Source organism: Chenopodium album, chromosome 12, assembly GCF_948465745.1.
Source record: "Chenopodium album chromosome 12, dcCheAlbu1.1, whole genome shotgun sequence".
Classification (NCBI taxonomy): Eukaryota; Viridiplantae; Streptophyta; class Magnoliopsida; order Caryophyllales; family Amaranthaceae; genus Chenopodium; species Chenopodium album.
The window spans coordinates 49371695-49384765 of NC_137845.1; the positions used below are offsets into that span (position 1 = coordinate 49371695).

General features: G+C 32.3%; 1 protein-coding gene across 1 annotated transcript; it reads right to left on the minus strand.

Annotated features, from left to right (window-relative positions):
• Positions 1-1169: 1169 nt before the first annotated feature.
• LOC145572506 (uncharacterized) lies at positions 1170-7280 on the minus strand. Its single transcript, XM_081631475.1, has 3 exons — positions 6280-7280; positions 2801-2972; positions 1170-2009 (listed from the first exon to the last, which is right to left on the minus strand). Exons 1-3 carry the CDS (start codon positions 7072-7074, stop codon positions 1507-1509), a joined length of 1470 nt encoding a protein of 489 aa, XP_081487601.1. The 5' UTR covers positions 7075-7280; the 3' UTR covers positions 1170-1506.
• Positions 7281-13071: the final 5791 nt, after the last annotated feature.

Genomic DNA, 13071 nt, shown 5'->3' on the forward strand with positions numbered 1-13071 from the left:
TTGAGAAACCCAAAAGAAAGTTTGGGCACCTACTTCGGATAACAAATTTTGAGAGTAATAATGATAACGAACTAGTCATTATAAACAAGGAAAAGAAGACAACTATAACCATTCCAACAAAACACACACTTCACCCTAGTCATGGCCAACTTCTTGTTCATCCCCCAATGACAACACAACCTATTAACTCTCTCAACACTAACAAACAAAACCAAGACCCTTAACAAAGGATCCAAACTCCCGTCCCTGCACAATCCATTTAAGAAACTACAATCAATACAACCAGAAAATAGGACAACAACCAAGGGAGGCTAAAATAAACCATAAAGAAATTTATAAAGAAAAAAAAAAAAACTCTGGATTAACACTAAGGAAAAAAAATTAGGAAAGAAGAACAAACCAAAGAGCACCGTTCGAACCCAAAACCTGAAACCACCAAAGCAAAGAACCTCGAACCCCTAGCCCTAACTTCATCGTTTTAGTCACGAACCACAATGATGGCGGCATTAGGCCTAGCCCTCCAGCGCAAGGACCAACAAAACCTAACCTTACCATTTCGGTAACGGTCAAAATTACCAATGACCTTTGAAGGCAATGTTAAATTGCTCGAAAAATTATCCACACTTTAGGGCTTGTTTGTTAATGTTTTTTGTTTTTTGTTTTCTTTCTTCCTTTTCTTTGTAAACAAAATAAAGAAAACAAAATTGAAGTGTTGTGTGTGTGTGTGTGTGTTTTTTATTTATTTATTTATTTAATTTAGGGGAACACATTATTTAGAGAACAAGTGTGTTTGTAATGAAATGAATAGAAAACTAGGTCATAATTTGATCTTAATGTGTTTGTTACAAATGGAGTTTAGGTCTGATAGTTCTTGTAAAGGGTTTGTTTTATCAAATCAAAAAAAGCCCAAGTACTTGTACTTGAACAAAGAAACTTAAAAGAGAATCTGCGTATTCAATCAAGCGTGAAGCAAAATCTGGAGTCAATACAGGGACTTTATAAACCCCCAGCGTGGGAGCATGAAGACCGAGTCAATACTAAACTTTGTGCGATTTGAATTTCAAAATTAAATAATTGTTGTTAATCAATTCATTAATCCTACTGAACCTTTTTGTGGTTGATTGTCAAAATAATTTGAGTTTAATTCATAAGTATTAACCAAAAAAGAGTTTATCCAACATTTTCATAATATTGTTAAAGAAAGTTCTTGATTCTGTGATTATTTATTCATAAAAGGGCAAGCATCATCAAAATGATGCAAGCTCATGATTAAGCTACTCAAAATATAGGTATTATACATGTCATGGTCCCCTTTCCCCCCTTACATACATTGATACTACTATAGCACTAAACCCGAATCATCATCATCCTCAGGTTACTTAATTACCTAATTACCCTAATTAATCTCTCGAGTTAGATTATGATCCATGCTTCAAGTATCCTGCCAAGTAGTAAAAGAATGAAACAATGAACCGCGAAAATTAACATAAAAGTCTCTCAACTTGATCATGCCAAGTCCTCTACCAATTCATCAACCAATACCGCGAATATTGCAACTTCAATATCCACTGCAGCCTCATCGAATTCCTTTCGAGACTTCTTCCAGTCACTAATCTCCCTCTTTAGATCGATTTCCACCATCATGTCGATTGTGTTCGATTCCACTTCCTTCCATGACTCCAATCTGTTACATATCCTTTTAATGACATGCTCATCACAGGCTTCTTCTTCACTATTTTCCTCGATTATTAGATCAGAAATTAGTCTCTTGATCCCGGGTTTCTTCACATCCTGAAAACCTGTTTTCCTGATTACTTCTTGCAAGAAGTCATGGGCTTGAGTTTGTTCATCGAATGTGAACGTTTCACGGTCGTATTCTTCAAGTTCATTCGTATGTTCTAGTTCGAATTCTTCCTCTTCTTCGATCATTCTTTTCTCGAGCTCAATAGGGTCCAACTCCGCCAATTTCTCAAACCTGTGAAGCTTATGCAACAACTCTTGTTGGGCTCCTGAGAAAAAAAGAAAATTTAAACAGGGTTACATTTTAATTCAATACTTGTACACTAAAATATAAAAAAATTTGATTGCTAACAGATATAAGACATGCATGATCGACTTAATTGTCATTTCGTGTTTGCTAATCAATTAGCAAATATTACAAGTCGAGTCAAATTAGAAAAGTGTTTTTCAACAAGTGGATTCATTATGAATAGGTCACATTTCTATTTTAAACATGTCCAAAAATTCTAGGTGTGTTATTTTGAAATCGAGGGCGTATACAACAAGGATATCATTACAATAACAGTGTATACGGTCAAATTTGAGCCTTTGAAAACATTTATCAAATTACATCCTGTAAAATTCCTAGCACCAGATGTATAAAACCAAAGTACAAAACCCACAAAAAATGTGTACGAAATTAAGTCATAAAAACCACACATGCGGTTCTACAGATATCTAAAAATGGATCCCACAAAAATATTGTATGGTTCAAAACATTGTTGAACAAATAATTATAAATCAGACCATTTTCAGAGAAAGTAGAAGCAGCAAAATACAAGGAAAAAAAGGTCTAATAAATGCCCTTTTGTAAAGGAAAATGACCAAACATATGAAAAAGGACACAATCAAGAGTAATAAATCTTAAATCGTTTTCTTTGGAATTTGAGGAAAAAAAATGAAAAAAATGCCATCAATTTAACATGAAAAAGACTTTACAACAAAAACAAAGCATGCAACAAAAAATCAATTATAAGGGATCATTTTCTTGGTAACAATATAGAAATTTGCTACTACTTACTGTGAACAAAAGCGTAGCTGCATTCAATCTCGTAACTGTCATCTTCGTGTCCGTCGTAGTCATCTTCGAATGGAGGATCGAGCACGGAAACAGGGCTGTTCTGTTCTTTGTCTTCTTCATCTTCCTCTTGCTGGAATTTCATTAGGTTTTCATGCTTGTAGTTTACATTGTCCTGTCACAATTTACAGTACTTCATTAGTTATGCCGACTATAATTAGCAAACATTGCTTGTCAATCCACTATTATAAATAGTATGTAAATTTCATATGTTACGTGACACTTCTTTCATTCACTAAAAATGTGTCATATAACCCGCTTAACTATAAACATTGTTTAATAACAATATACGTCCTTTATAAATTCAACTCGACACCAATAAATACCCTTGGCTATTTTCAATTATATATACTTCCGTTCTCAATTCAATATAACCAATTTGAATCAAGAGGTGTTTATTTTTAACCCATTCTCCTATTACTTGCTAATTCTAAAAAGAAACAATGTTCGAATCACATACTAATTTAAGTTACATTAGAATGCTACCACCACCAAGAAGTATGGAGTCACCCAAGTTTCATAACAAGTTATTGTTAGACTATTCAGTAAAATACAGAACTCTCTTTTTCTCCCTTTATGTAATGATCTAATTCTTTGGTACAAATTAAAGTGAATCAATTATAGGAAAGACTACTCAATGGCTACATAAAAAATATAGGCATTGTAATTAATTTCAATCTCAACCGTTTAATAATTAATCTTATCCGTTTAATATTTGACTTTAAATTATTAATGATTTTTAAAACTACTTTAGTTTGAAAAAAAACTGACAAAAAAGTACTATTTGTCACTACCATTGATAAACTTCAAAGTATTCAACCTTTAACCTAATCTCCATTGAATAACTATCAAATTCTCCCCGCGGCCGTAAATCCCATTAATTAATTAGGTATCTGATGCTCATTTTCGACAACAAGGTTCAACGATAAATGCAAATTTGTCATAATCTTAAGCGTCAGAAATTAAGTTCTTCAATTGCAATATCTTCCTTATGATTGACAATGTTGTGTAATTTTTCAAGTGGAGTGTGTGGGGTTTTCATACTTTGCAAAAATCATTATTGGAAGATTGGAACCAGTTGTAGACTTGTAGCAGTTTAGTTTTTTGAGGAATAGGAAAACTACCGAAAGAAATTTTGTTAGGCACTTTTTTTGGTCAACTTAAAATCAATGGCCCTTATTTACATAATAGTAATCAATGGTGTAGATTTCATTTTTATAGTGGCTACAATTTTATTGTATTTATTGCAAAACTGTCTCAATTATAGACCAACCTAATTAATATTCCTAAAGCCAAGTACATTGAAGAAGAAGTGAGATGCTTTAGCATAAATCAATTATTGATCCACCAAAACTATGTTGATATGATAAATAATTGACTCCAAAATCCAAATAGCCCCATAAATGAACAACCAAAAATAGAGGTGGTTATGCAATCACTTTAATACTATTACTAATATAATCTAGTCCGCTTTTTGGTGCTTCTAATATACATTAACAATTATTTGTAATACGTACTACTGTAGTATATAATAAGATATGGTTAATACAGGATTATTGGTAGTTACTGTTCAATTAATATTTAATTATCTCAAAAGCATTACATAAAACAAGATAAATACTTTAATTTTACTAGTTGTTGAATACAAATGACATGGACAAAAAAATCCAAAAACAAAATTTGTCCGATTTGAAAAAAACCCAAAAATATTTTTATTTATTTTATAATTTGCCCATCATACAGACAAGGTCTTAAAAGAAAAGATTTTAGTGGGCAGAGACGTGATCATAAAAGTACAATTTTGTTACACGACCAAGGTGTTATTTGCCCTCTTTTGACATGCATACCCTTATAAAACTTGGATTTTTGCATATTTTGTCCTTCCATTAAAGGGTAAAATCGTCTTTTTCTAAACAAAACACCCCGGCAAAAGAAGCTGAGGACAGATTCTATTGCCGACAGCTCAATATAGTCACCTAAGCTGAGTCATACAACTCACGAGTTCACTCGGATCAATAAATATATTAACCCTATGTAGTTTTATTTACTGTATTTTATTTATACTGCATTTAAAAATATGCTCTTCTTTTTTAAAAAAATGCATTAAATTTTCATTGTTTGACTAACTAAAATTAACTTTGACCATCTACAAATTTTAATCACATCGTATATTCGTTTGGTATACAAATAAATTAACCAAAATTATCCGAACATTGATAAGAAGAGATAAAGTATGTTACGGAGTAGGTTATTAACTACTAGTACTACAGAGCATAGTGTTTAAGTTATTTGCTCCGTAATTAATTCAATTATTACCTTTTCTAATCTCTTTATGAAATGTACATAGTATGTAAAAGAATGTTGCATTTAAAAAAAATAAAATAAAAGGAGAGAGTACATTTTTTTAAAAAAAAAAACCCTTGCAAAAGAGTCATGTCATCTTGTCATATGTCATGTATGATTTGACCTAAAATTAGTATTCCTACTCACTATCATTAGGTACTAACCACAAACAAATCCAAACTTAAGACAGACATAATTCTAATAAAGTGGCATTAGTCAATTATTAGGTCTAATCATACTAATGATGTTTCATTAATCAAACGACATTATAATAAAGCATTGTTCATAATAACAAGCAAATCATAAGAACATGCTCATTACATAATTAAAATTGCTATATAATTAAGGTAACTTAAATGACCCATGAACATTGATATGTCCACTTCAACTAAAATGCTCAGAAAAATTCTATTTTTACTCGATTGGTCACGAATTTCTGTAACATCTATCACGGTATTAATGATGGAATCTTTTACCCACCAAAAAATAATGTCCAAAAAATTTAAGTAACATTTTTTTAAAAAATTTACCATACTCTCAAAGTTGTTCTTGGTTCATCATTACTCATGAGTACACAATCAATACTAAACACATATATAATCGATTATTTTCCAATTCATGATTAATATTTCTACTTTTAACTTCTTACATTGTTGCATATGGAATATATATTCGTTAGTTTAGCATATTTTAAATGCTTATCTCCTCCGTTTTTTATTAATTAACACACTTGAAATATACTACCTCCGTTTTTTATTAGTTGACACGTTTTGATTTTACCACTATTCACACACCTCCTTTTGATCATGTTTTGTGATTTATATGTGAATAAAAATATAGTTAAGTGGAATCTTGTTAAGTTCGTCACAATGTATATTTTCAAAATATCAACTTTTTATAATTTTTGCTTATCGATAATTAAAAATATTAATGATTAAATTTTTTTTTATTAGCAAACGTAATTAGTAAACGTAAATAAAGAAACGTGTCAACTAAAAAACAGAAAAAGTAATATGACTACCAAAACTTTTAAATAACAAGTACAAAGTAATAATTAGAAGAAGATTAAAGTAACACACCTGAAATTTGCAACGAACAGGGGATTTAGCAGGGGAGCAACGTCCAGGAGAAGGGCTTTTATGATGAGAAAATCGAAATGGACTTAAAGGACTTAAGCAAATTGGTGAATAATAATAATCTCCATTATTATTATTACTTTTATTGTTAATATTATTAGTATTTTCTTTCAAAACATTAGTAAACTCAAAATCTTCATCTTCATCTTCTTCTACTTCATCAAATGATCTTCCACTAATCGAACTCTCCAAATCCAAGCTGCTTGACCTTCCATTGCAAGAAGAAGATGAAGATGAAGAAACCGAACGCGATACAATACTCGTAACAATAATTTCATCTGCCTCACTAACTTGTGTTTTCGGGTCGGACTTGAGTTTCTGAGTCCGATTTCTTAATGACAGTTTTTTTAGCATAGTATTAAATAACCCGAAACCCGAATTCTTAATTTGTTGGGTCTTTTGCGGTTTTGCCTTTTGTTTTTGGATCCTCATCGCCGCCTCGAGGAGAAGAGTGGCAGTCTTAGTAGGAATATGGAGGAATACTTTGTTAGGGCTTTTAGCATTAGGAATTGGTGAAGGTGGAAAATCGAATAATTTAGGTGATTTTCTAAGGCCAGGGGAGTCTTGTAAAGAGAAAAAACATGTATTTTTGGGTAAAATTGAAGTGGGTTTTTTGAGTTGAAGTTTTTGTATTTGTTGTTTATTTTTCAATAAATATTGCTTATTTGCAATATAATCTTTTAGATAAAAGGGTTCTTGATCTTCTTTGAGCAATTCTTTCAAATGCTTTTGAGACATTTTTTAGATTTTTTTTTGCCAAATTTGAAGTGGGCAATGAGAATTTGCCCAGTTTTTTTACCAAAAAAAAAAGTTGGGTGTTTGAGTTGAAGCAATGAAGAGGTGGATAGAAATAGAGGAAGAAAAGAAGAGAGAGAAAGAGAGGGAGGAAGGAAGGAATGAGGAGAGTTCTGATTCAAATCTGAAGAATTTAAGAAATCAAGAAAAGGTGGTGGGATATTATTTTATTTTTACTAAAAAATAAAATAAAATAAAATGTGGGGTTTTTATTTTTTAAGTGGGTTTTTATTTTATTTAATTAATTAATGAAAATGAAGTTGAAAATTTAGTATTTTGGTTATTGAAACTTTGGAAGTGAAGAAAGAGCCAAGAGAAGGTGGGACTGAGGGAAGATTTGGGTTACCAAAGGGAAACGAAGGTGGGGGGGTCTCCTTTCCGGCCAGGGGCTGAACATGTCATAAGAAGGTACCTAGGTATAAGTAATGTGGGGCTATTGGTTCAGAGGTAAATTAGAACTGTTTAGATGTTAGGGTCTGCTCTTTTCATATTATTTTCAGTTCACTTCAGTTCAGCTCTAATAAGTTCAGTTCAGTTCTTAATTTCCTTCTCTCATAAAATATTCAGTTCAGTTCAACTCAGTTTAGACAATCAGAACAAGCTCTTACTCTCATTTTCGAGTTTAACATGGTGACTCGATAATTAGAGATTTAAACGAGTAGAGTCGAGTCAGTTTTCGGGGTGTTTGGTTAGGAAAGATTTGAGGTAAAATAAGAGGTTTGACTAACTTAAATTTCTATTGTAACTTGTAAGGCCTTTTTTCTCTTTGTCTGCAGTAAGAATGATCAAGTCGGAATTTTTAAAGTTTGGTCTGATTTAGGGCCTGTTCTCATTGACTGAAATGAGCTGAACTGAACTTATTAGAGCTGAACTGAACTGAAATGAAATGAATATTTTATGAGAGAAGGAAATTAGGAACTGAACTGAACTTATTAGAGTTGAACTGAAAATAATTTGATGAGAACAGGGCCTTAGTCTGAATTTTTCTGATTTTATCTAATTAGTCTAAACTAATTATCTAATTTGACTAAACTTAGACCTAAATTGTATATTAATGTATAAGGGGAAAAAAAACATTATCAAGTCGGATCTCGTTAGATTCGTCTCAACATGTATTCAAATATATAATTTTCATAATTTTTACAAATACAACATTAATGATATACTTCGTGTATATATGTGTGTGTATATGAAATAAGCAAATGAAATTAAAAAGATCTATTAACAAAGGAGTTCAATAAAATACATAATTTAATATGACGGTTTGAAATTTCATAATCTAGTCTGATTTTAACAAGAATAAGTAATAAGAATAAGATGAAGAGAACAAAACCTGAGATAACTTTGAAAATTAAAAAAAAAAAAATAAATAAAACGTAAACAAAACTTAGCAATACGAGCTTTTAGGCCCTAATCTTTTGGAATAACATAAAATTATAATAATAACTAATTATAATTAAAAATCAATCATTAGTAATTTTTATGCAATAATTAGTGGTGAAAGAGGGTATAAAAAATGTACGATTTGCAACAGCAATCATAGCTTTGCTGACATGATTTAAATATCATATACTGTATTTGTTAGATAAAAATCTCTTTGTAGATGTCGCAATCGACATATTATATAATGGCAAGTAGTAGATAGATTAAAGGTTATTAAACTTTTACTTAACAGATTAATCACAGCAGTTAATTGAGCTAAAGTACTGATGTACTGCTAGTAAGTATAATTAGAGAGGATGTACCATTGATAAAAGCTAAAACTAGGGGTATACCAATGATAATCTCCCTTTTAAAAAATAGTAATTAGCAATTAATAATCAATAATTTTATAAATTTAATAACAATAAACTAACAACAACAATTGCTCTGTTCTGCTATAAACTGCTTTGCTCTACTGACAGCTGCTATGTTTAGAATTCCAAAAGAACTTGGCCTTAATGATAGAGGTTTCAGGGAAAATGATTCTTCCATCGTAAATTTGTTTTAAATTACGGATTTTTCACCTACGCCCTCAAGTTTTCACTTAATCGCTATATACCCCTTGAGTTTTTTAAATACAACATATACCCTTAAGTTTCACAAAAATGCATCAAACACCCTTAATAAGTATTAGATGAACGGATGGCCTAGAACCACCCTAAATCCCTTCCCCCATCTCCGCAACCACCCTCTCCCTTTCCCCACCCACGAAACCACCCCTTGATCTTCTTCCTCTACCCCACTCACTTAAGAATACGGTTGATGTAATTTCAAGGGTGGGGAAGGATATCTAAGGTGGTTTTAGGGGTGAGGGGAAGAAAAGTAAGGTAATTTTTAAGGAGGGGGAAGGGATCTGGAGTGGTTTCAAAACATAATTAACTATAATGCCTAAAGGAGCTAACAACTGTTAGTTATTAAGGGTATCTAATAATGTATTTTTGTGAAAACTCAAGGGTATGATATATTTAAAAAAGTTCAAGAGGACAAGGGTATATGATGAATTAAGTGTAGGCTCAGGGGTTTTGGTGAAAAAATTGTTAAAGTAATTATTATTTGCCAAGATTGGCGAGGTAAACAATAATAAACGATGTATATATCTTTATTAGTCATTTAACACAGTATAGTAGTTATCTGCTAATAGTTATTGATCATATACTTTTACACAAAAAAAAATTTAATTAATTAATTAATTAATAATAATAATAATAATAATAATAATAATAATACAAGCACATACTCCATAAAAGATGGCACCGGGCCGGGCCGCCCGGGGCCAACACGAAAAAAGCGCGGCACGGCATGATACTGTGCGTGTGGGTCATGGGCTAGGCTTGGGCTATCTTTATTTGGGAGAAGCAAGATAAGGCACGGCACGACCGAGTCCGACACGACAAAGTTTGCTAAAATCAATGCAATTTTGCGTAGGCACGCAAGCCCGACATGACCCACCACGAAGGCACGTGGGCCTGGGTCGTGCACGGGCCAACCTTTTGAAAACTTTAGCCCGATACACATAACACGAAAATTATGGGCCGAGCCATGGACCGAGCATAACTAACCCCAGAGTACGTGGGCCTGGCACAAGGCACGACCCGACATGACCTAAAGCCATCTTTAATACTCCGTAGTATAATTAATTATATAGTACAATCAGTTAATTAAAGCAAGTCATACATATAAACATCTAACAACAACGGAATACAAAGTAACAACTAACCTCTTGTTGCCAAACATTGCGTTAGTTCATCAATTAGACATACGAGTCATGGCTAAACTTGTTTTTAACCGATCTTAACAGACATATTAACTCGTTTGCAATCCTAAATAGAACCAAACTCAAATTGGACAAGGTAAACTTGATGATTTTAAATTTTCATTAAAATAGATTAGTTCCCAATTATTTCCTCCATTTTTTTATAGTTGCAACACTTTCCTAAAATAGAAATGTCACAATAGTTGCAACACACCATAAAATGAAGGTTTTTATGGTGAAAATTGTACTATTACTTTTAATTAAAGCACATGACCCACTTGCTTATACTCCTAACAACCTTTTAACTCCATTTTATGTTTATTATAACCTGTGAGGTCCACTTTTCTTAAATACCGTGATAAAGTGTATGTTGTAAGTATAAAGAAACAGAGGAAGTATAATTTAATCATACAAAATACAATTTAATATGTTCAACTAGCACTTAATTTAGCTCAAGAGCCTCTTGAATCTCACCTACCTCAAATTAATGTGCAAGTTTAGTGACTATATAACCCTAAACCTAATTGAAAACAATATTAAAATTGATAGGATTTAAAGTAGAAAGGTGTGACTGATTTAGTACGGTGTCGGGTGAAATACGATTGACACATTAGTAGGAGACTGATTAATTTTAATTATGTGTTAATTATAAAGGAAACGGCCTGCTTATTGCTTGGCAGTAATAATTACTTATATGAAAAGCATGATTTTTAATACAAGTACAAATAATCACTTTGTCAGCGCATCCAATGCCGCAACATTTCTCGTTCGGCTTCGATTCTCACTTCATACTCTGTCCTAATTTTTGCTTTCTGCAACTCCCACACTTACTTGCCATCTTCCGTCTTTCAATTCTTTGACTTATTATTATATTAACTATTTGTTATTCTTTTAACACTTAGTTCATAAATAAAGTATAAGATACGTTTATTTACATATGTATGTATTGCAAAGTTGTACGGAATAATATATGTTGTAAGCTTGTAACTTTTGTACTAAAGATTGTGTTTGGATCACTTAATCTAGAGATGTCAATATGGGTGTCTAGGTCAAGTTCGATAAGATCGGATCAAAGCTATTTTAAATTTGAATCATATTAAATTATTGTTCATACAAGCATAAGTTTAAATTTAGATTTTATTTTCTGTTAGGGTTGGTGAGTGCACAGCGGAAGTGAAGATGTGTTTGATTGAGAAGTATAAATTGAATTGATAATTGGCAAGATAATTAATATAAATGAACACACGATTTTATGTAATGACGAGCACTTTAATTCCACTATTTGAAAATAGGAGAGTACAAGTATCCCTTTAAAGGGTTTATATTACAATATGACTCTCTCTATATTACTCTCTAAGGAGTATTACAAAGTAGGAATAGTGGATTTGTAAAGAAAGTAAATAGTACAAGGAGGTGTAGTATGTAGGAAGGCTTGTGTATGGTATGACTTCTTGTGTTGTGTTTGATTCTATGATTGAATGTCCATGACCTATATTTATTGGTGTAGATGGAGCTTGGAAGAAATGGCCGGAATATTTCAGAAATTCCTCCATCATTCTTGTATCCATAACATTCTAGAAAATTCACGAACCATGTATTATATTCTAGCTAATAGCTTACAATGTCAATAATGCTCTAGAACATTCAAGTAGGATATTATTCTAGAGATTTCGAAAGCCTCTAGAATATGCACAATACTCCACCAAAATAATGGCTTATAAAATTTGGGCCATACCCAACAATCTCCACCTTGGACCAAATTTTATATGTGTGTTCGTCGTATGTTACCTGATCGACATTAAATGAATACGTCACATGCTAAACCCGATTGAAGCTTAGGTTCTGAATAAGAAAATGACTTACTTGGACCCTTATTATGAGGGCTTTGTTGCCGAGTCGGGATTGAGTATGATGAAGCCATAATTGAAGATCCTTGTAATACATAGAGATTTCTATGTTTGATGGCCTTCAATTTTTCTTGAGCACCTTTGGAGACTTTGAGTACTCCACCTTGAACCGAAATCTTATATCCTTTTGAGTCCAGAATGCCAAGAGAGATGATATTCTTCTTCAGATCAGGAACATGATGAACATTAGACAAAGTCCTGATCACACCATCTTGCGTCTTGATTCGTACGGAGCCAACACCACGAACTTTGCAATGATAACCGTTACCCATTGTAACAATTTTATTCTTCACCGGCTGATAGTCTGTAAAGTGAGACTTTTGAGAACAAATATGGTTGGCAGAACCCGAATCAAGTACCCAGTCAGAATTTTTATTTCTTCTTGGTGAAGTAGCTAATAGAACTTCATCTTCAGACTCTATTTCTCCAAAACCGGCTTCTGTCGTCTCTTTCGGCTTTTCCTCTTGCTCTTTCTTTTTGAGCTTTTTATTTGCAAACCAGCATTCTTCAACTGTGTGCCCAAGTTTCTTGCAAAATTTGCAAGATTTTCCGGATTTGTGTCCATTAAATTTGGACTTTTTATTGGTACTTTTACTACCGTGTGATCTCCCTTTTATATTTAAACCTTCGGCATTTTCATTAGAATGAACTTCAAGGTCAAACTTTTCTTTTGAGAGTAAGTGAGATTTAACATCCTCAAAGAAAGAGTATCACTATTGCCATAAAAGCATAATTTCCTTGAAGTGTTTATACGAAGGTGGTAGGGAGACAATTAATAACACGGCCTTATCCTCATCT